The 27,915-nt window shown below is 47.3% G+C and overlaps 1 protein-coding gene across 2 annotated transcripts; it reads right to left on the reverse strand.

The window, feature by feature from the left end:
• Positions 1-1,266: 1,266 nt before the first annotated feature.
• On the reverse strand, positions 1,267-27,915 carry SLCO4A1 (solute carrier organic anion transporter family member 4A1). Of its 2 annotated transcripts, none has more exons than XM_018917369.3 (12): positions 27,849-27,915; positions 14,746-15,742; positions 13,461-13,551; positions 12,448-12,569; positions 12,036-12,147; positions 7,685-7,839; positions 6,816-7,011; positions 6,102-6,267; positions 5,322-5,494; positions 4,850-4,914; positions 4,210-4,358; positions 1,267-3,418 (listed from the first exon to the last, which is right to left on the reverse strand). In XM_018917369.3, the coding sequence occupies exons 2-12, from the start codon at positions 15,587-15,589 to the stop codon at positions 3,269-3,271; spliced, it is 2,223 nt and encodes a 740-aa protein (XP_018772914.1). In that variant the 5' UTR covers positions 15,590-15,742; positions 27,849-27,915; the 3' UTR covers positions 1,267-3,268. The 2 variants fall into 2 exon arrangements, with proteins under 2 accessions (XP_018772914.1, XP_050838115.1); XM_050982158.1 differs by having other exon boundaries at positions 3,256-3,418; positions 4,181-4,358.

A 27,915-nucleotide genomic window follows, 5' to 3' on the forward strand; every position in this document is an offset into this window, starting at 1 on the left:
TGGGGTAAAATCAAAGGCACAGGTGTCTTTGACTCTGTGCCAAGGTCTCTGAGCCCCTGCCAGGGTCTGGAGTCCTCCAGGGCAGCCAGAGGATGTGCTGGGTTCCGACACTTCCCCAGCAGCCACAAACCCCTTCTTGCCTTCAAAACCAGCAATCCTCTGTCTCAGGAGGAGAGGGTAAGCCAGCAGGAGACACCAACTCACAGGGCCTCGATGCCACCCATAGCCCCACATTTCTCTTCACAGAGAAAAGCAAGGCACACCTTCCCAAGAAAATTTCTGGGTTTCACATTCTCTGAACCTCAGAGAAAGGAAAAACAACTCTTGTCATTTGCTGTGCCTGTGTTTGTGCAAAAGCAGAATGCAATATGGAGATGGTTTTCCCAAAGTGATGGGGTTTTGTTTCCTTGGCCTATCAAGGCCAGTGTGTGTGTGTGAGTTGGGACTCAGGGGACAGTCATGAGATTCTTCTGCAGCTGGGTGCAGAGTTAAATGCTTGGCAGATTCAGTTTAGATGTAATGTAACACAGTACAGAATAATATAGTATAATAAAGTAATTAATTGACTTCTGATAAGATGGAGGCAGAGGCATCATTCTCTCTCCCCTTGTCAGGGTTCCCTGAGAATTCAATACTCACCTGATGCCTGAACCTCCTGCAGCCAAGAGGGGCTTTATCAATGCTACAAATTAAGCATAAACCTGAGTTCCAACCTTCCTCCTGAGAGATGCCATGATGGCCTTGCAGCAAATGGCACCTTGGATACACCCCTGCCAAGAACTGCAGCTGGGAAAGGGTGACAAGTGATGAAAAACACACACACACAAGTACCTGTGAAAGAGTGGTTATATTTCTATGCTTTTATAGCAATATAATACTTCATATCAGATTGGGAAACATACTTCCAGATATTTTAAATTACCTGTACACCTAAACAGCCTGGGTATGGAACAGGAATGCCATGTTGCTGCTTACTAAAATCCTTGAATTGCCAGTCCCACAGCAACATAATAAATGCCCAGAATCCCAGGAGCTTTTGTTTAGCTCTGGAAACAACACACTCAGATAAAGCTCATTTTATAAACACTCAAATTCTAAAATTGCATTGCAATGTCCATATACATATATATATATATATATATATATACATATACATATATATATATACATACATATATATATATAAAGAAAAACTTCTAACTTTCATATACATACATATATATGTATATGAAAAACTTCTAACTTTCATACATATATATATATACATATATATATATAAAGAAAAACTTCTAACTTTCATAAATACATCATACATAAAATAAGCTCCCAAAATACATTCATGCAATTCCCCATCTAAGATCCCTGCTTGTACCCAAGGTGTCTCTGGGAAGGGCAAGGCCTGGAGCCAAGTGAAGGTGTTGGGGCAGGGATGGGGTTAAATCCTGCATCACTGGGTCTAATCCTGCCTCCCTAGAAAAACAGGGCTCTTCTGCACACTGTGCCCCATCAAAGCTGCACCAGCTGCCCTTACACAAGAGGCCAAAAGCCACCATCCATCTCACCCTTATCACTTTTAGTTTTTCTACCAGTTACTAGAGATAGAAACAGAATCATTGAATGGTTTGGGTTAAAGATCATTTTGTTTCAATTCCCTGCTGTGGGCAGAGACATCTTCAGTTTGATAGGTTTGCTCAAAACCCCACCCAAGCTGGCACTGAGCACTTCCAGGGATGGGGCAGGGGGTGCACAGTGTGTCCCAGCACTCATCAGGGGCTGGAAAACAAGGGCTTTGGAAGCAGAGAGGTCACCCTGTGGCTTTGGTGGAAGGAGATCTGTGAATGGGAGAAGCTGCTTTCCTCCACTGACCTGAATATCAACTACACTCCCAGCAGCACCACCATCCCTGTCTGCAGCAGGAACACTCTGAGAGTCAGTCCTTTGCTAATGCAGGAAGCAAATGCCCATCCTGTGTCCATTTGTGGAAGCATAAATACACAAAATATACAAAAACATCTACAAAGCAATTCTGAGTGGGAGCTGGCAGGAAGGAAGTGCAGTTGTGCAGCTCAGAGCTGCAGGTGCTGTCCTGTGACCACGGTCACACCAGGCAGGATTCCAGGGGCTCCCTCTGCCTCCCCTGCACCCCGTGGCTGTGCCAACACTGGCACAGCAAGCACCAACCTGGCCTGATGTGCACTCAGAGGGGAGCCAGACTCACACATGCCCCAGTTCTGCCCCTCAGAAAGGTCCTGATCAATATTGCAAGAGCACATTCAAAGGTCGTTTTGGGAACGCTCCCTCTCTCCTTGCAAGCAGTTACAAGCCAGCATCCCCCTTCCACAAGGCAGACCCATCCCTCAGGCTACTGGTCTAGAGACAAACTAAATTCACTCCAACCTTTCTGTTTACCCAAACCCACTGTCTTTACAGAACAACCCAAGATAAACATTGCATAGATCTGTATCTCACATCTTCCCACGCCCAGCGAACAGCAAGAAGTTCAAGTTTTGCACAGTACATTACAAAAGGCATCACTTTTAAACAACACAAATTAAAAAAATGAAGTGTCACCACGGTGTAAACCCTGCAATGAGTGAGGCAGTGAGTGTACAGTGCTTGGCAGCTCTGGGAATGGCTGCCTGTAGTGTACTGATGGATTTGCTAATCAAATCTCCTCTCCCAGTAACAGGAACTTGCATAATGAGAGAAGCTGCTCCTGAACAGAGTGATTCTGTGTGCCATGGGAAGGAGGAGGACACTGACAGGGCTGTCTGCTTTGTGTGCAGCAGTTCAAGGGCCAGCTGACCCCTCTGCAGTGCAGACTGCAGAACAGCAGTGCTCCTCCCCAGCTTGGAAGTCCCAACAGGAGTTTTGCTACAGTTGGCTTTACAATTGAGATATTCAATACATTTGGCCCAGATCCTCTGGTGGTTCAAACCCCACATGCTCCATTGGAGTTACCAGTGATTACTTCCACAAGTGGAGAACGTGGTCCTGGCTTGTCACAGACACAGAATAAAGCTACAGTAGCCCTTTCTTTAAATAAAATTAAATAACTGCACGTGGCACCAGCGCACAACTTTAAATGTGCTTCTGCTGTCAAGAAAATAGCAAAGCACACCAGTGGTTACTTAAATTATTTATCTTCAACTAAAAAAAGAATAAAAATTTAAAATATTACTGTTGATTTAAAAACCCCTTGGGAAACTGCATAATGTCTTCTCGTGGTATTTCTCAGGCTGTAAAAGTCACTTTCAAGTGGACAGCACTATATATCCTCTTCAGCTGGCAGTGAAGGCTTGTGCTCCTGGAGGTCACTGGTGCCATTTTCAGATGCATCCAAGCTGCCTGGAGCTGACTCTGGAGGTGGGGGTTTGTAGAGTAAACAGGCCACTATAAAGAAGGTTGTCCCGAGGACCTGCAGCCATGGAGACACCCCGTTACTGTCAGCTCTCCCCCAAAACCAGGGGCCCACCCCACAACTGCAATGAGCTTTGCTGACCAAGCTCTGGGGAGGAGGAGATGTTGGCCAGCCTGGGAAGCAGAGCAGCACACAGAACCAGAGGGGATAAAAATCTGAATTTAGTCAGCCCTATAGCAATGGGAATTTGGAAAAGTTCAGCCCCACACAGACACCTGGAGCACAGTGCTGCATGAGCCAACACTGCCTCAGCCTTTTGCTGGAAGGCTTTTGAAACCTCTTTATCACAGCAGCTGCTAAACACTACTATCTAGGGCAAATGCTTGTTTGGGAGCAGTAAAAATGATGGTTTTCTGCTAATAAATAAAGCCCACAGCTCTAAGCTCTCTTATTTTCTAGCAGTGACTGGGGAATGGTTATTTACAGCCTGCCCACAATGCCATCCCTCACTCTCACTAATACACTGCACTTGGTATTTACTCCATTTCTAGCAAAAATCACTTTGTTTGCTGTTGGAAGGAGGTATTTCATATCGTGCAATAGAAGCTGTAATCCTCGAAAATAATGGGAATTTACCAGAATGATGGTGTCTGAAGCACCATTACCTGATGAGAAGCTAACACAGCTTTTGCCTTCCCTGAGAAATTTCTTGCGTGAAAATTTAATTTTGTCTGGGGGTGGACCAGATCAGGGCAACCCAATTTTGTAAAATTCTTTCCCAGAGCAAAACATTATGTCCTAAAAACCTGTCTGCTTTACCAGGGAGTGGAGAGAAGCAGCAGCATCACCTTGTAGACCAGTCCAGCGACGAGGGTGTACCGGCTCATGGCTGAGTTCTGGTAAATGTAGCAGGAGCCCTGCTCCCCACACTGGTCCTGCCAGAGCAGGCAGGATTTATCAATCATGGAGCCAAAGGCAATGGGGCCAGGGATGCCTCCTGTAGAGAGAGAAGAGAGAGAGGGCACCTTCAGTTTGGGCAGCACTTTGCAGAAAAGCACCAGGCTCTGCTGATACCATGATTAAGAGAACTCATCCTGCAGCATCCAGAACCACCAGGTATCAAAATATGCTGGATTTCAAGATCTGAGAGTCCAGCAGGTCTTTTGGCCATCCTGACCTACATGTTTCACTAAAGCCAAAAGACACTCACAGGAGCTTCAACACCTCTGCTCCTTTTCCTTAAAATTAGGGCACGTTGGCAGGACATTGAACCTCTGTCACCTGTGACAGAACTCTCCACCCTCCATTCAGTTTGTAAATCACATGCAAAGGGAATTAGATTGTCCTGGATGAGAGCAAAAAGAAAGAAAACATCCTTCTTTTCAGCAGTGTGTGTCTTACTCCCTTCTTTTCCAACCCAGTGTGTTTTATTCCTGGGTGACAGAACCACCAGACCTTTTTGGAGAGCAAATTCCCTCTGCTCCATACCTAAGGTTCGTACCACAATCCACTGGATCCCGAGTGCAAAGGATCTCTGCCTGTCAGAAACACACCTGGGGAGAAAAAGGGGTTTGTTTAAAAATGCTGCCAGGCTGCATCACTTCCCTGCTTCACAACTCCAGGTCCTCGAGTCCAGCACGCCTGGGACCTCCACCACACCTGGGATCTGCAGCTCACCTGGGACCTCCATCCCTCTGGAGATTTAGGATCACCCCAGTGCAGTATCCCCCTACCCCTGCTGTAAATGTGTGTATTCCATGTCAGAGGACAAAGCTCCCAATGCTGAAATTTCCTTTCCTAGCTAGACTGGGACAGGAACTAGTCCTGGTGTCTCCAGGCTGCCACCAACTCAGTGGTTCCCATCACACCTTTCCCATGCTTGATCCAGCAGGATAAAGCAGAGAGGAGGATATTGAGGCTTCTTGCAGTGCTGGCAAAGGATGAGGCCATCCCTGCTTACCTCAGAGTGGCAGTCAGGGCAGGAATGCTGCTCAGGAAGGTGAAGAGGATGACCACAAATATGAAGCACAGGAGCAAGGGCTTTTTGGCACAGGAGGAGGTGCATTTCCCTGCCTCTGCTTTGCCAGAGCCAGGCAGGAGGGCTTTGTCAACACAGCTGCACTCTTGGTAGACCTGGGAAAGAAAGGCTGGTGGGGGCTCTGCTGAGGAGAGTGTGGTGACAGTCAAAGCTTTAAAAATAAGAAATTCGGGGGGGGGCAGAAAGCAGCTGGTTAGACTCCCAGAATGTAGAAATCAAGCTGCATTTTTGACACACCTGTTTCCAAACAGGTCAATCAAGCAAGGGAAATTAACTCTGCCAGGCAGCTGAGTATTACCTCTACCCTCCTTAAGCCTTTGCCTGACTCCATGAGCAACATGCTGGGAGGATGAGGAGGTGCATCATGTTCATTCAAGACCTAAAAGGAGCACTAGGACAGAAATCAGGGGCTTACCAAGCTCCCTGCCTGCCTGGGTGATTTTCCATGGATTTCAGCAGTTTGACCCAGAATGAGGCAAAGATGATTGGACACAATGAGAGAAGTAAAGCAGGGTGACCTCAGAGTACCTCCTGCCTTCAGAGTACCTCCTACCACCATCTCACGTGGTACCTGAGAGCATCCACCCTGCCCTGCCTGATTTTACACTGATTTGCAGCAAAGCTCAAACCTTTTGCAGAGCCAGCCAAATCACTCCAGAGATGTGCCACCACCCTGTTCATGCACAGTGCTTCCAGACCTACCTTCTTGCCATTCCTGAGGTTTACAGACACACTTTTGCAGCCAGCGTGGCAGGGGGAGTAGTACATGATGCCATCAGTGCCACAGACAGGGCTGTAGGTGTCCTGCAGACAGCCACACTGGGCATTGCAGGCTGCTGTCAGGTTGAGGTGCCCACCTGGCAAAGCACTGAGGGAAACACAGGAGCAGTCAGTGAGCAGCACTTTACAGGAGGAAGTGAGAGAGGAAGGGACAGGGGGAGTTGTGATGGATCCCCAAGGAGCACAAAGCCAGGTTTGGAAAGGCTTTCATCCCACCACATCTTAACCATGTCTTCAAGCTGTCTCTCCCAGAGCCACCAAGGGAGTTTAAGTGACCAGCTCTTAGGGTGACACTTCCTTTCAGAGAGGAGGTTCCCACTCTTAGTCAGGTTTATCCCACTGGATAGAGATGGGGGCTGCTGCAAAGGCAGCTGAAGAGTGGAGTATCTCCCACTCTGGTGCTGCTGATCTTCCCTCCCCTACTAACCAGGGAGCCTCTTCCATTAGCTCCATCTCACGGCAAAACTCAGGACATCTATTTTCTGTGTCTCACCCTCTGCCTGAAGAACTCACCAGACATCAACTTTCACCCCCAACACATCCACACATGACTGCCACCAGCACTGTGTGTTTGAGTTACCCTGCTCTGAGCAGAGCCCCTCAGGACAGACAGACAGACAGGGTGGTGGCTGTTACCTTCCATCATACATCTGGGTTACTCCTGCCATGGGCATGTTAGGGCAGTGGATAAAAAAAATGAATATGGCCAGCAGACTTGACACTGTGCAAAGCAAACACAACTTGATGATTCCTGAGCAGCGGAGTTTAAATTTATTCACGAGGAATCCTCCCAGGAATGTGCCTCCCCCTCCGGCTGGCACAACCAGATAACCTGAAAAAGAAGAGGAAAAAACCCACAAGTGAGTTTGGAAATGTCAGCAAGGAGTTTTCAGGTTTGAATACATTAATTGCAGAGTATTTTGCATAGAAATGACTCCTTGCTTTCTGTGTGGCTTCTTGGTGGGAGATCAGTGGATGTAGATGTAGTGGGTGGTCCTGTGTAACAGCTCAGGTAATTTGGCATGAGCCTGGTAAGGAAGCTTCTCCTACCCAGAGGTCTTAAAACTGACTCTTTGAGAAGCACATCATGAGTGCTGATGCCTGTTGGACACCATTCCTTGGTCTATGTTACAGCACAGGTGAGGATCTCCCAGTTTCTGGATGCTGACAAAATATCCCCCAGCCCTGACATCCCTCCTCAGAGGAAATGTTTACCCAATGTTTCCTGGTGATGCACTAGCAGGAATTACAATTATTTTGCCTTCCTCTAGAGGGTAACAGATGGCTACAGAAGTGACACATTTCCTCCTGATGTCAGTAAACGCAGCTCTGGAAATGCACTGGGTGTAGGTGTGCTGATAGGAAATGATCCCATCCAACAGCTGAAGGGGATAACCAGTCCATAATTAAACTTCAAAGCATCTGTCTCCATTCTGAACGAGCTAAAAGGGCTCTTCTATTTGTTGGCAAAATGGGGAAACATGGCAAAAACATGTTTTCCTTACCAAAAAAGGTGGCAGCTTCAGAGGCACTTAAACTAAACTGAGACTCCAGGAATTTGGGTCCAAAGGTGGACATCCCAGCAATCAGCGTTGCTTCAGTTGCTCCTGCTAAGCAGAGGAAGATGAAGGTGGGGTTCTTCAGAAGTAGCAGCACTGACCTGGGAAGGACAAATATATTGGAATTGAATCACTGATTTCAGGCTCATTTTGGTCATCATCATGTCTTCCAAGCCAGAAGGACCACATGTAAGATGAGGCAGCATCCCATCATCCTGCAATTCTTTGAAAGGAAAAACACCGGAAGGAAGAAAATTGGGGTTTGAAGGAGCTTTTCCAGTCAATGACACAGAGCGTATGCGTGTGATGTAACTCACATCAAGGGCACCCACAACTTCTACAGGGATGATTTCAGCAGGCATTTTCCAACATTTAGGGTCAGGCTGAGTACTTTGTCTGTTTGAATGGGGCAGTACTGAGAGGACATCCCTCATCACCAAATCTCCATCATTTCAAGGTTTTATTAGTGCCTGTTGGCAGATATCTTGGGACCCCTGACTCGACCAAGAGCAGATTTGTGCTACATCCTCACAGGCACACGTTACTTGTTCACCCACACTCTCAGAACAATAACAACCTCTGATAACCAGAGATGTTTTGTAACTCAGGGGAAATACCAAGCAAGCCTTTCTATATGGAGGAAACACCTCCAAGACACCTGAAAAACAGAAAGCAATCTTTCTGCCACAATCTAAGCCCAGTTTTACTTGAAGCTTAACGTATAAATTGAGTTACTCCATTTTATTTTGACCCACTGGGATTTAGGAGAGAGCCACAGATATGCCTGAGAAATTGCCATGTGTCATTTATATGCAGATCCAGCAACAATTCCATCCCTGAGATGCAGAAAGGCCCTCAGGCACAGGGAATGGTCTCAATTATCTCTCACTATCTCGGATATTGGACTAAGAGGACTGACATTGCTTCTCAGGGGATGTTTTGTAACCAGCTTCAAATTCTGCCATGACTTCCCCCTAGCCAAGCCCAGGCCAGTGCCACGGGTTATCCCATTTCTGGGATGGGCACAAATCCTGCAAGAGTGATGCCATGGGATGCTCACAGAGCAGAAAGGCACAGTCACCACCTCCTGCTCTGGTAGAAATGTGAGATCAGAGAAAACCTGCCTTGGTACAAGCAAGGGAGAGACGTGCTGAGGCTCACAGTCAGATTTATGCAACTTTACTCACATGGAGAATTTCATTACATCAAAAGAACAAATAAGCTGAAAGGCAGAAATACCACACATTCCTACACTTTGATTACAGGGGGCTTTACACTGTCTAGCTCTTGGGATTAGTTTAATGTACTGTTTTATTTTCCAGACTTTTTTGAGTGTGCCTTATTTAGAAGCATAAAGCCTAATATTTTAGAGAGCAAGTGCTTGTAGATCTCGTGGCTGAGGCAGAAAACAGACAGTACCTTCACCTTTTTACAGAGAAGAATAAAAGAGTGTGCTCCCTGGTACCAGTGTGACTTTGTACCCTTAGCCCAAAAGTTACAGGCTGGACTTGCAAGTAGGAAAATGCAAAAGAGCTCCTTTCAGCACTAAGAATAAGGACTTACTCAATTTAATCTGTCTGAAGACAGAAGATGTAGTTGTGAGGAGCTAAGGCACATAAAACCTTACAAAAGACAGCACAAACCTTTTATTACATCAGCAGGACTTTAAACACACCCAGAAATCACCTAATTCTTGAACAGCCTTGGCAGTGCTCAGTTCTTGCAGCCAAGGGGATTTCAGGAGGCCCAGCACTGCAGAAAGAATCCCACCAGCTAAAAAAGCTGAGCCTGCAAGGCTTTACTGATATGGGCACATACAGGAACTCTTTCTCACATAATGCTTCTCTGAGTAGGTTGGGACCACCTGCATCATCATCAGAGCCTGCTCCTCTGAGCATGGCATATCCACAACACCCAGATAAATGGATATTTATCCAATTTTACAGCATGTGAATGGGGGCTTTTCTAGCAAAACATGACACACACTGTCACCAGCACCAAGGGAACAGAGGCCACAGCTCCTTGTGCTGAAGATCAGGGCTTGCCAGGCCAGGCAGTGATCCTCAAAAACTCCACCATGCAGCCTGCAGGGACAAAGCCTCTTCTTGGTACAGCTCTAATGCCCTCCCTTTGAGTCCCTCTGCTCTCACAGGAGGGGTTACTCCATGACAGCAATCATATGGAAGCAGAGAAAGGAAAATGCTGTTTTGTCAGGCCTTTTCAACCCAAGAGTTAATACAGAAGTGTCTCCAGGGCAGAGGATTAGGCTGTATGGGCTGCATTCCTGTAAGCTCTCAGGCAGCACTGTAATGCAGCAACTCATGAACCTCACTTAGAAAGGGCCTGATGGCATGGAACAGCATTTTATTCCATCAGTACTTCTGCTTATCTTTGTGAGACTGTTACTGCCTGTACTGTGAGAAAATGTGTGGCACACAGTCCCTGACCAAGACAAAAAGAACAGGGAGTGTCCTTTGGCCTCACCCTCCAGCCTGGTCCACGTGTCCCCAGGAGCTGCCTGCACAGATGGGATCTCCTCTTTAATGCAAGCTTCCAGAGCAGAAAGCCTTGAAGGCACTTCCCTTTCATTAATCAAAACCAGGGATCAAAAAAGTCTGTTGAGTTCCTGCTTTCAAACCACACTGAGGTCTGGACTGGTCTGAATTCTCTGATACAAGTTCCCACCTTTGGGGATTTGTTATTCAGAAACAAGGTGTGAAAGATGCTCCTGGAGGAGGATTGTCTCTGTTCCTGCTGTCAGACAGCAGAAACAGTGGGAGCTTTGCCCCAGACAAGCAAGAAAAGCATCAGCCACTGAATATCATCCCTCTCTGCTGCCCTGTTTGTGTTGCTTTTAGTCACAGACTTATCGTTATTTAAATGCAGGTTTTGAATTCAATTTCCGTGAGCAGAACAAGCCGTGACCTCGGAAAATGGCACCCAGTCAAGAATGCCATTTAATAACAGCATTGAAGTCTGTTCAGTGTAATATTCTTCATACAACTGCCTTAACCCCTGGTAAACTTCCTCCAAAGTCTCCAAGCATTTCAGATGGGTGTGAGCCGTTGTATTGACACAACACAGCTCGACTGGTGCTGAAACTTCCTGTTCTGAGCACCTGTTCTGCTTCCATGCTCCTCTGCCAGCACAACAAAGTCCACAACTAATGCTCAGAAGTGACTGCTGGCAGCAGCCTGGGGTTTAGCAACATCTTTGCAGGGAGCAGCCATCACACATGGATAAAATCTCCTCCCTAAAAACGGTCCTGGGAGAAACAGTTTAAAAAAACAGGAAGATCTCAGTGGTGACAGATCCCCTTATTGACTGCAAGCTCCAAAAGCAATCAATATCCAGGTATGCCTGCAACATCCAGAGCCTCCATGCCAACTAACCCCCTGCAATAAATAAAGCAGCACCTCTCCCCCTGCCCTCCATCTCAATACAACTCAACACAACAAAAAAAAAAATCATAAAATATTTCAAAAATCTGTAACAAAAATTCATGTTTAAAAGATCACATTTTATTTTGGCTCCTGCTTTGTTCTTGAGCAGCAGCTCAAGATTAAGCAAGTTGCTGTGTCACTGCCTTGCTGGAGAGATAAGAAGTAGTAATATATAAAAGGTGGCTGGAAGATGAGAAGGCAAAAGAAAAAAAAAGGAAACCAAGAATAAAAGAGAAAAGGAACCGAAAGTTACAGTGTGGTATATTTTGTTCCCTGGCTTTGGAATGGAGCTGTGAGAATAACAGAGCCTGTTTCATCTCGTTTCTCATTAAAAACAACAAAACAGGGATCTAACCCAAGTAAAAATAGAGGAAAGGAATAAAGCCCCGAGGGGCTGGGGAGGAGGAGCTGCTGGAAACACACAACTGGGCCAGGTGAGGTGAGGCAGAAGCAGAAAGGCAGAAATAATGCTGCTGGGGAGAGGGAGGGTGCTGGCAATGCCTGGGCATCTCCCATCACCTAAAGCTTGGCATCAAGCCACTCTCAGCAACACTCAGTGTGTGGCACAGCACTGCAGGTGGACATGAGCTTCTGAAAACCCAGATGGGACCATCCACTTGTCCCCTGCTCCCCCATGGGATCCCCAGGAGCAGTTCTAGCTCAGCCTCTTTGCCAAGAGCTCCCAGACCTCGACAGGACCAGGCACTTCTACATCTCCTCTGCAGGAAAGTGTCATTGCCTGAAGAAGTGCAACACCTTTGAGCTGGCAGGGCTGGAGGAAGCTCAGCTTGGGCTCATTACTCTCTGTCCCCTCTGCAGGGCTCCCTAACCTCTGTGTGGGGTGGCTTTCTCACCGAGGCAGATCTTTCACTGTTTTCCCAAAGTCTGGATCCGACGCTTTTTTGTGGCTGCCATCCTTCAGCTGATGAGCCTCTGACACCCTCATGACGATGTAGCGCTGGGAGCCTGGAAATGAGAGGCAAAGGGAAGGAGGAGTGTGTCAGACACAGGGTGTGGATGCCTCTGAAGCCCTGAACTCACAGGGGGGAAAACACAGCGTGACATCCTCCCTCCCCCAACAGCTGCAAGGGACAAGCAGTAACAGAGGCAGATGGGGTGAAATCCATTTAGGAATTCCAACTTAAAAAGAGGAAGCTGCTCCTTTGCTCCCATGTCCCCAGCCAGACACGTGCAGGAGGATGGATGGAAGCCCCAGGACCGCGCAGCCCCAGCCCGAACCCCGAGCCCAGGAGGAGCCCCGTGTACCTGGGAGGCGCTGGGGGTAGCCCAGGATGGGGATGGAGATGAGGAGGGAGGCGGCCCCAGCCCCCAGGAAGCCGATCCACCAGGCCCCCACCCACAGCGTGTTCTCGGGGGCCATGTCGGTCCTGCAGGAAGAGAAGCCAAAGGGACAAAGGGACAGAGGAGATGGTTGGGGATGGAGCGGGGCAGCCCCGTAGGCCTCTCCCTGAGGCTGGTAGGGGCCAAGGGATCATGGGGGTGACAGCAAAGGACACTGAGTGATCTGATGGGGATGCCATGTCCACCATCCCTCCAGCCTCAGCACAGCACAACACAAGCCCAGGAAATCGCACCGTTTCACTCTCATTTGATCTCTGGTTTGCACATTTGTCTCACTGCTTTTCAGCTGTGCTTAGAGGGTTGCCAAGATCTTTGCTCCACCCCAAAAACACTCTTTGCAAGAAAATTGGTGGAAATAACTCATTTCTTCTCCTGGAAACCCATTACCCCTTTTTAATCTATTCATCTGGTCTAGTAAATTATGTCCAAGCCTAAGACAGAGGGGTTGGAACTAGATGATCATTAAGGTCCCTTCCAACCCAAAGCATTCTGTGATTCTGTGATCTACCAAAGAGCCTGGAAGGAAAGAAGAATAAATCACAAATATTACAAAGCAAGGAGGGACTAAGCATCCTGGTGGGATGACTGGGAGGGCGAGCAGCACTGCTGGGAGCACCACCTCATCAGGGAACTCATTCAAAAAATTCACCTGCTGCTCGCAGCCTCATTAGCACAGGCAGTGCAGCGTGAGGAAGGATTTAAGCTGACAGGTTCGTCAGCAATTTCCCCTCAGCAGCAGTGCTAATGCAAACCACCCTTCCAGCCTCCCTGCCTGCAGACACACCACCCAACACCCCAGGCACACTTCCACCCAGCCACCAGCTCACTGCTCCAGATCATTGGTATTATTTTTTTCTACCCCAAAAGAAACACAGAGCAGAAAGGGAAAGGAACAAGATTTTTTTTTAACGACTTACTCTCTGCCAATTTCAGTATAAATATTTAGAAACATTCCTCCTACCAGATAACCCGCTGCAGGCCCAAGGATTGCAGCAGTGTAGAAAACAGCTGAAAGGGAAAACAAGTCGTGTTAGACAACGTCAGCCAGGGATCCCAGTTTGATTCCCTCCTGGATGCAGGATGCTCAGCCTCTGGCTGCCTCACACCCTTCCCACTAAACCACCAAGACACAAACCCAAATCATTCCAACAAGTTTTCCTCTCACGTTTCTGTTCCAGGGAAGCTTCTGCAACCAACCTGGGAAGATTTATAGTATGGGGCAGGTAAAATTGGTTCAGAATTAAACCATATTTAGCAGGGATGCTGCTGATCCCATTGCCACATCCTGACTGCCACAGCAATGAGCAGCAGGATTCTCTCCCCACTGACAACACGAAATGTCTACACTAAACAGAGCACCACTGGCACTTATTTCAGTTTGCTGTTTAAATCATGACACATGGAAAGATCAACTTGCTGATCTTGTGATCTCCTTCCCACACTACACAGCCTTCTGATACAGCATGGGCAGACTGACACATTTTGAAATTGCTGAAAGATCATCCTTTTGGCACTTTCGCCAACAGGACTGTGAGTGTCTGGCAGCTGCTGAGTGACCAGTGATGCAGAGGAGTGAGCTGAGCCTCCTCTCTCAGCTGTGCTTTGCACCAGCAGTAGCTGAGCAGCCCAGTGACCATCCCTGCTGTGCTGAGGCCTGAAGGGACGATGATCTAAAGATTTAGATTAGATATAAATGATGGTGATAAAACACTGGCACAGGCTGCCCAAACAGGTGGTGGATATTCCATCCCTTGACACATTCAAGGTCAGACTGGATGGTTCTCTGAGCTGAGTTGAAGGTGTCCCTTCTCATTGGACTAGATGACCTTTAAAGGTCCTTTTGCCCAAATCATGCTGTGATTCTATGCCCCCTTGCATGGATGGGGGTATGGCCTCATGGCTGCCTGCCAGTGATGCTAATGCCACATGGGCTGGCCCCATGCCAGGAGCAGGAGGCACTCCCCACCTACACAGCAGGAGCTGCGGGAGGAAAAACACCCAACCAAACTCACAGTTTTCCTCCTGGTAAATAATCAAAACAGCTGCCACATCCCAGTGAGTTCCACCCTCAACTGGAAGAAAAGGCTGAGCAGTGTCAGGAGAGGTGCTTCCAGTGTGGGTTGGGAGCTGATGAGGGACCATGACCTTTCCTTCCCATCACCCCGTGCTAAAGGGCTGGAGCTGCCCTTCAGCCCCACTCACCAATGTACACAGGGGAGTAGTTGGTCTTGACGTTTTCATCTAAGTAGGTGACGCCGAGCGTGTAGAGCGGCGTGGCTCCCATGCCGTGCAGGAACTGCCCCAGCATGAAGACAAACCTGTAGCCAGAGAGGCTGGAGGCAGCCTGGGAGCAGGGCAGGCTCTGGTTCCCCCCGCAGACGCCCACCTGGGCCGCCGAGCGCGCCTCGTACGGGCCCGTGGTGAAGTGGGGCAGGGCGAAGAGCAGGGAGCCCAGGCCCATGAGCAGCACCCCCCAGCCCAGCCAGCGCGGCTTGTGGCCGTTCCCCCCGAAGTAGCTGACGAAGGTGAGGCAGACGCAGGCGGCGATGTCGTAGGAGCTGGCGATCAGCCCGCTCTGGTAGCTGCGCAAGTCGAAGCGGCGCTCGATGGAGGTGATGACGGTGTTGATGAAGCCGTTCACGGTCATGCCCTGCAGGAAGGAGGCCACGCAGAGGAAGAACAAGACCCCTTTGGATGTGTTGCAGAGCTGCAGGCAGCCGGGGGTGAAGCCCCCCCAGCCGCAGGCCAGTTCCTCCCCTTCGGCAGACACGTATTTGATCCCTTCTTCCAGCGGCGTCTCGTCCTGCGCCGGGCTGGGCGCGCAGAGGGGCTCGGCACAGGAGTCCGAGGGGCTGGGAGCCCCTGAGGGGCTGGGAGCCCCCGAGGAGGAGATGCCATTGCTCAGGGGGGTGCTGCAGCCATCGCCCTCCCTCGCTGCGCCCAGCGGCCGGCCGGCCTCGCCGCCGTGAGGGGATGGGCGGGAGAAGTCGAGGGGCTGAGCGAAACAAAAGCCATTTTCTCTGGTGGAGTTCTGGGGCATTGCCATGAACGGGAATGCAGAGTCCAGTGGCACACTGAGGTGGGCTGGTGGCCAGGGTAGCTTTGTGGGGCAGCGAGGACCAGCCTGTCCAGGAGATGCAATTTTCAGCACTTACTTCAGTAGGGAGACGGTGAAAGTCTGAGCCAAGACCATTCTGATCTGTGCAAAGAGAAATTTGACATGCTTTTACATAAAACCATGCTCAAACCCCTCAAATATTCTTCTTTTTGTAAATAAGTATAAGCATTTCACTGTGCAGTTCACCTGGTCACATGCCTTCCACCATGGGATGTGCTGGTACCTCAGGTGTCAGGGCATCACTAACATTACAGAAAAGAACAACATGTTCAAGAGCCTTAAAAGAAAAGCACCTCTAAGGCAGTGTCCCCACCCACTGAAGCCCCTTATCCCTCCTCTGATGAAGACCTTCATCCCCCTTCTTCCTCCTGCAGAGAACAGCCCACACAGCTACAAGCTTCCCACTGCTAGAAGTCCTTTGGTCTCTCTTTCACACTCTGCCAATAACAGTTTATAATTATCCTGAAAAGTTTCCACAGTCAGATTGATTTTATTCCAAGCCCTCAGATCTGTTTACAACTATTCAGTAAAATCCTTTCTATAACTAATTAGACTACATGCCATTTCAGAGCAGGCTGGAGGGCAGAGGCAGCTGACTCTAACCTGATTACCAATGCAGACTGCCTTCTTTCACCCTGTTCCTGTGCATTGCATCACCTGACCCTGCCAGCAACCAAGAGTATTTTTCCTTAAATGCCTTGGCTGAACTCTAAATGATGAAAATAATGAGGTTCTCCCTTGAATACTGGTCTTAAATATGCAACAAATGCTAAGCGAGAGCTGTTTAATAAGAGAGCATCCTCAAAGCATCCTGTATTTCTCAGTAATTTTGCCAATATCTGTTTGAGAGGTTCCCACAAAAATGCTCCCCCTGAGATGACAGCCTCATCAGCATGGAAGAGGGAAAAAGGGCATTTTTCCCTGATAAAATGAACTATGTTCAGATGGCTGTAACCTGGGAATATTGCAGCCTTTGGTGAAGACTTTAATACTTATCTCTGTGTTGCTGTAAAAAAATGATTGACATTTGCTAAATAGATGTGCTTCTCTGTACCAGCAGGTCTTGCAGGCACTGGGGCAGGAGGACTTGGCAGAAAGTGATGCTCAGAGCACCACCAAGGTGCTGCTCCTACCCCAGAAGGGCAGAGGGCAGCCCATATGTGCCACCAAATCTTAAACATTCATCTCAGGAGTGCTACAACACGTCTGGCCCTTAAAGTAGGCTACACTTTCACTTGCAAATAACTTTATCATAATTACCCTGTCTGGGGAGCAGTGTTCATGGACTATTTCCTATTTCAAGCTCCAGATTCCAGCAGAGATTTGATGACAGTTCAGGGCAGGTGAGCCTGGTGGGCAGGAGGGCACTGCTTTGCAGCTCCACGCTGGACTCCTCCAGGTAACTCCTACCTTGGTTGGCTGAGTACAGCCAGGTAATTTTGATCTGGAAAGTGTAAATGCAAAAACTGACTGCAGGGCTTGAAATTTTGCTTCAGAGACAGACTGTTGTAATGTGCTGGCACAAAAAAATGATGCCTTGGTGCAAGGCTCTATTTTTTCCACTTTTTTTGCCTCTCCAGTGTTCTTATGACTCTTACAGCTCTAAATCTGTTTCTCATCTTTGGATGCAATATTGGAAGCAATAAATAAGCCTGCTTTAGCACTCTGTTAAAGTCAGGAGTGATTATTAGGTGCTGAATCAGGCTCTAAGGGGCGGAATGGTTCATACTCATGTAAATCAAACGCCTCCTTGCACAGCAGCCCGGGCTGCAGCTGCACCCTCCTCCTATCAAACTTGTATCAGACTCATGTCTGATGTTACACTTGACTGCACTTGTAAAGAAGGTTTCTTGGCTGGGGATTGATTTTGCTCTCACTGATTTCAGCAGACAGAGAAAGCACATCTCTGTTATTACCTGATATGCAAGCAGGAGCTGTGAGCTCCCCAACTGGCCCAGCTTCACCCTGGAGGGAACACTCCTTTAAACACTGGGATCTCTCCTTTGATACCTCATGAATTTATATTGATATTTTGGTATTTCATGAGTCAGGAAAGAGATTACAGCTCTTCATCAAAGGTTTTATTTTCTTGGTGGCAGCAGTCTGGGCCACCAGACCCAGGTGACCACATCATCCCCTCTATAACTCCTGCCACTGTTAACAGCAAACAGGGTGAAACATTTCCAAGAAAGCAAACAGCCTTTCCTCCAGGCAGCAGATGTTTCCCCCCACCCAGAAGCCTTCTCAGCCCCAACAGCCCCTCCTGCACACATCCCAGTGGACCTGGGCTAATGACTTGTGCCCAGGTGCCATGGGCAGGGAGCCCACTCCTGCTCTGTGCTGCCCCCCGAGGTGCCTGGCATCTCTTGAAGTATTTATAAACTGGCTGTGACACCTTCACTGTGGGTATCAGCTTTCACAGGAGCCATATGCCACTTTAGAGGACAAAATATAATCTTCAGGGCAAAAAAATCCAAGCAACTTCATGCACTTCCTAATCATTCATATTCTTCCGAGCCATCCATTTATTGCCTCCCATTCATCTCTGTTTTTAATGACTCAGCGGGTGATTTCTTGCTTACACTGAATCAGTCCCAATGCTATTATCTCTCTGCCATAGATTTCCTCATTTTGCTGCAAGATTTCTACTTTTTTTTTCCCCACTGTACAGCTGGTTCCAGAGTGCCAACATTATCGAGTCAACACAGCAGAAGTAGCAAGGCAATGAAAGCATATGATTTGTATTTCCTGATGAAATCTGTAAAGACTTCCCCCCCATATTATTTAGCATTAAATCAATAGTAAAACTTACAAGCTTTTCATCAGGTGATCATTTAAAAAGTCACAGGACCAATTAAAAACATTTTGTATTTCTGCCAAGGACTGCGATGAGATTAATGTTGCAAATTAACTCATAACTGACATGCAAAATAATCCCATTTGCTGAAACATGCCCAATAATAGTTAATCTTCCCTTCCATGTTACGGTTTTTTGACTTTTATATGGTATTATTGTAGCAAATAACATCTATACATAACTTCTGCTTTCCACAGCTGAGCACAGTTTATGAGTAGACTTAGCATTTTTTTCAATTCTATTGCATACATGGAGATATTTCCTAAAGAACAGGGGTGAGGGATTAAAAATGATCAGGAAGTGTACTGCAAACAGGAGAGCAGCAGCAGCCCCAGGAAATGCTTGGTGGCTGTGATAGGTCTTTATTTTCCTCTGTGTCTCCTCTATTTTTATTTTCCTCAAAGTGTGAGTGAATCTGGAATTACTGATCAAGTACTTAGAATCTGGGAAAGTCCATATCCAAGAACTAAGCTCATATTACTGCAGCAAGGGATAAATTCATCTGGGTTTGTCCATTTAACTTCTCTTGGTAACACACAGTGAATTTTCCTCGGAGAGTTTGGCTTCAGAGGATTAGCAGCACTCCTTCTGTCATGGCTGATAAACACCATATGGATCAAGTGTAATCCACTGGCTGCTTTAGGAGTGGGGAAGCCTCCCAGAAGTGAGATAAATCCACGTCCCAGTCCCGTGAACAGGGCCTGTCTTAGGGCACTGGTTCAGTGCAAGGGAGATAAAAGCAAGAATGGGATGAGTGAGTTGTTCTGAGTAACACTGAACTGGTTTCTTGGCAGCTGAGGAACTTCACCCAGCTCACACCAAGTGTAAACCTTATATTTTTAGCCCAGTTTTTAAAAGCATCCCTTTGGATCAGCAATACAGAGGATGCTGCTATTGTGGGATTGGCATGAGGACTGGACTGGAACCTTTGATAAGCAATTCCTGTGGGAACAGCATGGTCCTGCACACATGGAAAAGTTTCAGGAATGAGAAACACACCCAGAGAGCAGCCAGCTGACCATGTACTGAATGCTGTGCTCACCATCAGTGCTGCAGGGACAGACTGAGGATGAGGGAGGAACTTCCTAGGAATGGGGGGCAGTAGGAATATCCTGACCCACCCCTCATGTCAGAGACCTGCTTTTACATGATTAGCCCTATTGGAGTTTGAAGCATGGAAGAGAGCAGCAAAAACTGGCTTCGAGTTATCACATGAGCAAGGACATATTTATAATTACATAAATTCCAAACAGTAGAGCTTAGCACTCACAAACCCTTTGTGTGTTTTCCAAGTGCTTTCCATTCACTGGGAAGTTATTGCAATATGCACAAGAAATCAGGAAGGTGGCTTGGATAATTTTCAATTAGCTGCTTGAAAATGCTTTGAAGATACATCCAGCCAGATTTTCTGAGTCTATTTACTTGTTCCAGCTTATCTGTGCAAATACAATTGGCTGCAGCTGCCTCAGACCATCTTTAGAAACTTGCAGTGCCAACGTACAGAGCAGATTTAACCCGGACATTGCTTTTTGCCATAGCACAGATTAACCAGACAAAAGGGTCTTTTATGCTGTAATTCCTAACTCCCCTCCCTAATGTCAATCTTGCTTTAATGTCTTTTTCCTACCCATACAATTGGCCAATGCTGGGAAGGTTTCCACGCTGGCACAGCACTGTGCCTTCCATCACTGTCACTGCCCATGGAGCTGGGTGTTTCCAGATACACCACCAGCATTTTTCCAACCCCTAGCCCTGCATGGTTATTTTCCATCATTTGGATTCTTACAACTCATTAAAGAATATTCTGTATTCAGCACACTCTTTCTGCATGAGCTGCTGGTCAGCTCTTCCCAAGGATTACCAGTTAGCTCCTACAGCTGTCCCTTCTCTGTTTCCAAGCAGAAGATGCAGACTCGGTCAAATCCTTTATGATGTAAGAAATTAAATGAAATGAGCAAAACCCAAATAAAGACTGAGACACATGATTCTCTGGTGCTTCTAAAGATAGAAGCACTACAATTCAAAAAAAATGCAACACCCTGTGTTACACAAATCAAGGATGTTGAGATGTATTTCAGAATAGATGTATTTCAATAATGTTGACATTTATCATGGCTTACTGGCACTTACACTTTTTTATACTTATGGTTTGATCAATATGAAGGTAGAAACAAAAAAGACAACCAGATGGAATGTTACCATGAAACTACTTAGAACTTCACTTTTTCCTGAGACACAATTGCCTTTCAGCCCCTCTTTTCTGCACTACAGGGACTTTCTGTAGTGACCACAAGGTCATTTTGCTCCTCCAGCCAAGGACAGACTTTAGCTTGAGCTTTCTATAACAAGTTCTCCAGCGCAGTCCTGTGTTTGTGGGCTGGATGCCCACTCATTCAAGTCCAACCAGACAACACAGAGCTCAGTGGAGAACATTAGAAGAGCTAAAATCATCACAGAAAAAGAAACTTGCTGTTCATCAGCATCTCCTGCAACACTCACCACTGCAGTAAGCACAGGACAGCATGAGATGGGCAGGTGGAAACACGGAGCCAGATGGGAGCAGGAGAGACACACACTGAGGATTCAGCTGAGGGAAGGGCATTTCCCCACAAATCCCCTTGTTTTTTGTAGATCAGCAAGTTACAGCTTCCCCAAACAGCCCTAGGAGCACGAGCTCACCGGTGCACACCACTTAGCCTGGATCTTGTTTAACATCCAGTGATGCTCCCTAATCCTCTTAGGTATTAGTCTTGAGATTCCTGCCAAGCAGGGGAACAGCAGAGCCTCCCAGACAGCACTTAAATGAACTCACTGCTTGAAATGTGCATTGCTTCAAAATGCAGTAGAACTCCAGCTGTTCTGCTTTGGTTAACCTCAGATTAGCACCTTGGAGGTCACTGCGGCGTGCAAAATGCAAAGTTAAATCACCTCCACCACTTCTGTGTCTCAGGTGACTCCCTAGGAAGCAATTGTGCACTAGGACTGCAATTTTTTCTCTCATAATGACTTGTTTAAAGCTAAGTACCTAATCTGAGTTAGACATTCCTATTGTGTCTCTGTTGCCAACTGCAAGGAGATCATCACATTCAGGTTACCCACAGCCCTCAAGTCGCAGAATCACAGAATAATTTTACTTTGAAGGGAGCTCAGAGACCCTCCAGTTTCTGCCCATGAGCTGGGACACCTTCCATTGTCCCAGGCTGCTCCAAGCTCCATCCAACCTGGCCTTGGACACTTCCAGGGATCCAGGGGCAGCCACAGCTTCTCTGGGCAACCTGTGCCAGGGCCTCACCACCCTCACATGAAGAATTTCTTCCTAATATCTAACCTAAAACTACTTTCTTTCAGTTTGAAGCTATTCACTCCGTGCCCCTGTAAAAATTCCTTCTCCAGCTTCCTTTAGGCACTGGAAGGGGCTGTAAAGTCTCCCCAGAGCCATATTTTCTCCAGGCTGAACTACCCCAACTGTCAGAGCCTGTATTCCCAGCAGAAGTGCTCCACCCTCAGTCCTCTCCCTTGTCTCCACAAGGATTATTTTGTGTTGTTAAATCACCCATTATTGCAGATATGATCTGGAGAAGGAACAGATACACAATCATATTTCTGTTGGATAAGCTGAGGATATTACTCCAAGCTTATCCTGGCCTCATGTTGGCTACCACAACAGAAACAATATTTGATCTAGCACAAAGCCAGATGGTGCAAAATTAACCAATTCAGCACAAATCTGATGTGGCACAGGGAATCTGGTCCAGCACTGGCACAGGCTTACTTGGCTGAAAGAATTCTGACACAGCATCTGCAGCCTCTAAGTTTCCTGATACCAAGTACTCCCCACCCATCCCCTAAAGATGAGCTAAACAGACATCACACTTCATTTTATTTCATACTTTTAGATAAACAGAATGTCAGCTTGCAGATAATTTGCATTTGCTCATGCAATACCCTAGATCTTGACAGGCTGTGGTATATTGGGGGATTTTTCTGAAGAGGGCAGATCCCTATTTGTGTCATCGAGAGGAAGTGATGAACACTTTCAAAGGGATGACTTCTCCTCATTCTCTGACTCAAAATCCCACAACCAAAAATTAGAGCACTTATGAAGTGAAGGGCAGGAACTCAGGACCAAAGGGGAATTGGGGCAGAACACAAGATCACCACAGTGGCAGCGTGCAGGGCAGCTGGCCACTGCCACCAAGGATGGGTGGGAAGAAGCCAACCTGGCATGCTCCCTCCCTTAGAAACCTCAGATTCATTCCAATGGCAGCTCCTTGAGCTGCAAGTTTCCACAGAGGGTGCAGCAACATCTCATGCAGAAAGCACTGAACATCTCAAGCATGATGCCCACAAAGCACAAGGGCTTGTAAATGGGCAGGTGCACCCTGATGTGCTGTCCGTGGCTGCTGGCTTCTCCCATGGCTGGATGCCTCTAAATAAATAAATAAAAATGCCCTCTGATCCAAAGAGGTGAGACTCTACCAACTCCTTTGAGAGGTGGAGAAATGCTGAGGTATATCCTTCAGCACTAAGAGAACCCCAGCTCAGTATGAAACAGCAATTCCACACACACACATCAATATACACACCAAGGGACAGAGACAGAGGTGTTCAGAGGTGAGTGCACACTTCCTGCAAGAACCACAAGCCCTGCAGGCTGGCACATCTTTCATCTGACAGGGCTCAACCAGGTCAGCAACTCATTCCAACTGCCAGGGAGCAAATTGGTGCCAAATGGGGTTTCTTCCTGAGATAAAGGAATAGACAGGCAAAGAATGTTCCCACTGGCAACCCCAAACATCTGCTGGATTTGGAGGGGTTTGCTGAGCAGTGGGGAGACATGCCTGCCTTGTACCCTCCCCTTTCTCATGCAACAGGAACCACAGCAGATTTTCCTTGGAAATCTGGAAACTGCTTTCAGGGGATTCCCTCTTCCACAGAGCAGTGTAGTGCGGCTTCCTTTCTGGAAACCACAGGAACTTTTCAATATTCTATATTCAATATTTCAATACTCAAAGTCAGGAACTTTCCTACTCTCCTTGGTAAGGACCTGCTCACATCCTACAGTCCCCACACCAGGAGAAATGGGCACAGCAGAATAACCTTGTCCTTGGGCATTGGCTCAAGGAGGTCACTGAGGACTGAGTTTGACACATGTTCCTTCAGAAATGATGGTCCTGATCCTGCCATTGCTGCTAAACCAGGGTGGTGTTTGTCCACACAAGGCACCCAAGCAGGGCTCTCAAGATGGCTCAAAGAAACCAACAGGGAATTCAAGGGAACAAAAACTCGCTGGTTCATGGTAGTAGGCAAATCCTTTTTACTGCCTCTTGACAAAGGCAGCATTTCAAAATTTTAATTATTTAAAAACAAGAATATTGGAGACAGGTAATCAGTGTATCATAGCCTGGTAACCTACTTTTCACTCCTTTTAACTCAGTTTCTCTGAATTAAACTCTTTTCAATGTTTACTGCCAAATAAGAGAAGAAAAAGCAACACTAAAGGGATCACAGGTTACTCAGGGTTATATGGGGACTCCAGAAAAGGCTGATTCTGCTATAACCAAGACCCACATCTGGCTCAAAGATCTAAATCCTCAGTGACTGAATTCACTCCAGCAATCCAAGCAGACCATGAAGTAGCTCTGAAGGCACTGTGAGGAAATCCTTTTTTTCTGGGAATTCTTATGCTAACATAAAGTTCCATAGCATCTGCCCTAGGCAAACACTTCCAGCCCAGGCAAGGTAGAGCAGCCTCATCACTGCTCTGACTGGCTGAGATTCTGTTTCCTACTGGTCTTTTAAAGCAAAAGAATATTGAATTAAAATTTTAAATCTGATTTATTTGGAATATGGCAAGCTAAAAAGATTGATGCAGTTTTTCAAGGAGAGGCTAGGAGAGAAAAAAAGTCTAAAAGTGTTCAAGACCTTCAGATATTTTGGGGACTTTTTATTTCTGCGTCATGGGTCGCTACCATTTATCAAAACTCCAAAATCTAAATGTTTTTTTTTTTTCTCTCTCAATCCCATCCCAAAAAATAAACTCCTATCACAGAGGATATCAAAGCACTTGAACTGACAAATATGAAGCTATAAAAATGTCAAAAAAGCACTTTTTCTTGGATTTTTTGTTCAGCCAGAATATTATGAAATCAAAGTATTTTTTAGGGAAAAAAGTGTTTGATCCTGCTTTCTCAACATGAAAGTGACTCCCTAACTCCTTCAAACCATCGGCCAAAGTTAAACAAAGCTTGTCAGCATTTCATATTTTTTCTTGAAGCAACCAAGCCAAGCTCTGGGAGTTCCACTGACTGAAGATTATTGATGCCATACAGCAATGTGCCATTAACAATAGCAATTAAATTCAGTTTTATTATAACTCTACAGATGTCAGTGAAGCAGCACAAGTGAATAAAGGGGACTTCACTGCTCTAGGAATTTCAAGAGCTGCTGGAAAGGCTCAGCACTCAGCTGAATGAAGTGAACCAGAATAAACAGAGTATTTCCCAGTGCTAACATATTCCTACTGATCAAGCTCATTTACAATCTAGAGGTGGAATTGACACTCTTTTTGGCAGCAGCAACATTGCAGAACTCCAGGTTCAGGGGTACTTCTGCCTGAAGAGAGATTTAAGGTTAGAACAACACTGCTCTGCTAATAATAAACACTTCACTGCCTCATCACATGCTCTCCTCTGTACTTGAGAGAGCTCTGACATAAAATCCACTGAAGTTAGTGGCCCTCTCTGAGTACTTGTCTACAATCACTTATCCCATCTGCTGAAGTGGGGTGGATGGTTTTGTCTGGGCCTCAGGGAGCAGATGAAGTCTCTGGCTGTGGGAGCGCTCTCCGCGGATGGTGCTGCAGGAACTCTTTGTTCTCCAGCCCCGCCGTTCAGCTCGCACGCCACCAGGTCACTCAGGGCCAGGATGGAACAAAACTAATCCTGTGCTGGGGAGGTCTAGGAATAAATCAGGGCTGAAAAGGGACAGGAGAGTGGCTGCAGGAGAGGAGATCCCACAGGAGGCACAGAGGGCTGGGATGGCAGGGAACAAGTGCAAAGACAGCCACACTGCCATGGACCCTGCAGTCAAAGCCCCTCATCCTGCCTGGGCTGTGTTCTGGGCTGCCCCACCTCCCAAATTCTGCTCCTCTGCACAAGGATAAGTCCCTCACCAGACCAAGACAATGCAGTTTTTAACTGTGCTGGGAAGCACAGCACCCTTCAGGGTGGCCAGAGAAACCCAGGCCAATGCAGTTCATTACACCCATAACAGCCTGTGCAAGGTCGGTAACTCTTACTGTTGCCTTAACACAGTGACTTCAATTCATTAAGCAAAAAAACCAAAGGGAGAAGCTTTCCCCTGAAATCATACCCAGCATCTCACTAACCCACCAGCAAAAAGCTGCCAACTCTGTTCTGTGGGTGCAGAGTCTTGCAAAACTTTTCCACCATTCATTGTGATTATGCAAGATACAAATGTCCCAGGCTCTGAATAATCAACTTACAGGCAACACCTCAAGGAACACATGAGGAAGACAAAAAACCCAAATGGTACAGCAGAATGTATGGTGACCTGCATATGAGCACCTTCATCCAGGCAAAGACAGGATTCTGGGCTTGGCACACCCAATTAAAAGAAAGAAAAGCAAAACAAGTGCTCAGTGATGCTTTTTGGGGTGGACTGAGCAAAATGGGCAGCATAAAACAGAGCAATGATTCCCTACTACTGCACGGTGTAAAGCCCCAAATGGGAGGGCAGGATCCTCCCCAGCATGTTCCATGCTGCAAAGACACACACACACACACAATAAAAGATTAAAACTGCCTGGAGGAGTTTGCAGTCATGAGGCACCGAGCAGCTGGATGCTGATCTCCCTAAGCCGGTGGGTATTTCTTTTGTTAGTGGCTGATCCCATCTTCCCCCGTGCTTGCAAATCTCTAATCTCTGTAAAGACTTCCAGTGAGTGCTTCCTCAGGTAGTTCCTGGTTACACTGGCCAAGAATATCCAACCCAAGCAGGAATTGCTGCTTCCCAGTCTCATCTCTCATCCCATGGTCACACTTCGTGTTTCTGCCACTGTCACCGAGCAGGTTTGCCCCATGGGCAGGAGAACTGAAGGGACTGTCAGAGGAGCGGCCACTTCCCAGGGCTCCAGGTGGCACTTGTGACACCTGAGCACCTCATCACTCACCGCAGGGCTGTGAGGGAGTCGTGGTGAGGCAGGTGGCTCTGATCTGTCTTCCCCAGCCCGCCTAGGGCACAGAGCTGCTGCTTCAGTTTCCGACCACTTTTGGCAGTTTGCAAGCCAGACCTCTTTGCATATAAATAGCTACATTTTTTTTTTCCTTTTCATTATTTGACTAACCCGCTCCCCCCACAGCTTCATCCTTTCTCACGTTTACAAGAACTCTGACACACTTTTCTGATGATCTCCTTTGTGTTCATTTCTGCCTCAATTGCTATTTTAATGTGTGTTTTTACAACCAACTGGCACTACAGAAAGTAGGAGCCCAGAAATATATATGTATATATGAAAAGAGGTGCCAGGCAGGGATAACTTCAGGTCTGTAGTGTGTTGCCTGGTAAAATCAAACAGACTATAAAATGGTAATAAAAAGTTAATGCAACAAACTCATGTGATTAAGGTCCACTTGTGCTTTTTAGGCTCTCAGAGCACAAAACCATGGTTTTATTACAGCAGCTTTTGATTTGTATCATCTGAACAAATGGGTTATAAAAGTAATACAGAGCAAGTAACTAAAGTGCTCTGATTCCACCCAGCATCCTGCCCGCTAGTAGCTTCAGTTCTGCTCCTGTGAAACTGACTAATTTATCATTAACGTAACATTTTTGTTGTAAGGATCCTGCCATGCCACTTTACTACCTTTCCGTGCTTTTAAAGGAAATTAACATCTTTTAAATTTTCCATAGCAAGATACGGTCACGCTACAAGGAAAACCCCAAACCGCAGTGATTCAGTCCGAACACAGCTCAGGCAGCAACCCAGCCTCGCAGCATCCTCTCAGACCATCGCAAAGCGGAAAACCTAAATGACCGGGGCCATTTCTGTCACTCTCCTCCCGTGACATCCACCGGGCTGTTCCCAGCCACCAAAAGCCCCCAGAGAGGGGCTGAGCCCCGGCCGAGCCCCCCGTGAGCTCCGCATCCCCATCCCCGCGCCCTCGGGGCTCCCCCGCAGCCGCGTGGGCACCGCCCGGCAGGTCCTGCCCAGGCTGGGGAGGCTCTCCCGGGCATGCCCCGGTCTCGCATGTCTCCCCGCACCCCCTGCCCGCTGCAGTGCCCGCAGCGATGCCCGGTGCCCGGTACCTGCCGCCGCCGCCGCCGCCGCTGCCCGCGCTCCGCCGCCTCCGCTCGGCGCTGGGGCCGGGGCCGG

The sequence above is a fragment of the Serinus canaria genome, chromosome 20, assembly GCF_022539315.1.
Source record: "Serinus canaria isolate serCan28SL12 chromosome 20, serCan2020, whole genome shotgun sequence".
Lineage (NCBI taxonomy): Eukaryota > Metazoa > Chordata > Aves > Passeriformes > Fringillidae > Serinus > Serinus canaria.

Bases quoted from the DNA above. Each gene is read 5' to 3' on its own strand.
- SLCO4A1 (XM_018917369.3), bottom strand. From the start codon at position 15,589: ATGGCAATGCCCCAGAACTCCACCAGAGAAAATGGCTTTTGTTTCGCT. The intron at 13,552-14,745 runs GTGAGTGGGGCT...TTTCCCTTTCAG, and splicing joins CTACTCCCCTGTGTACATTG to CTGTTTTCTACACTGCTGCA. The intron at 7,012-7,684 runs GTAAGGAAAACA...CTTCTTTTTCAG, and splicing joins TGAAGCTGCCACCTTTTTTG to GTTATCTGGTTGTGCCAGCC.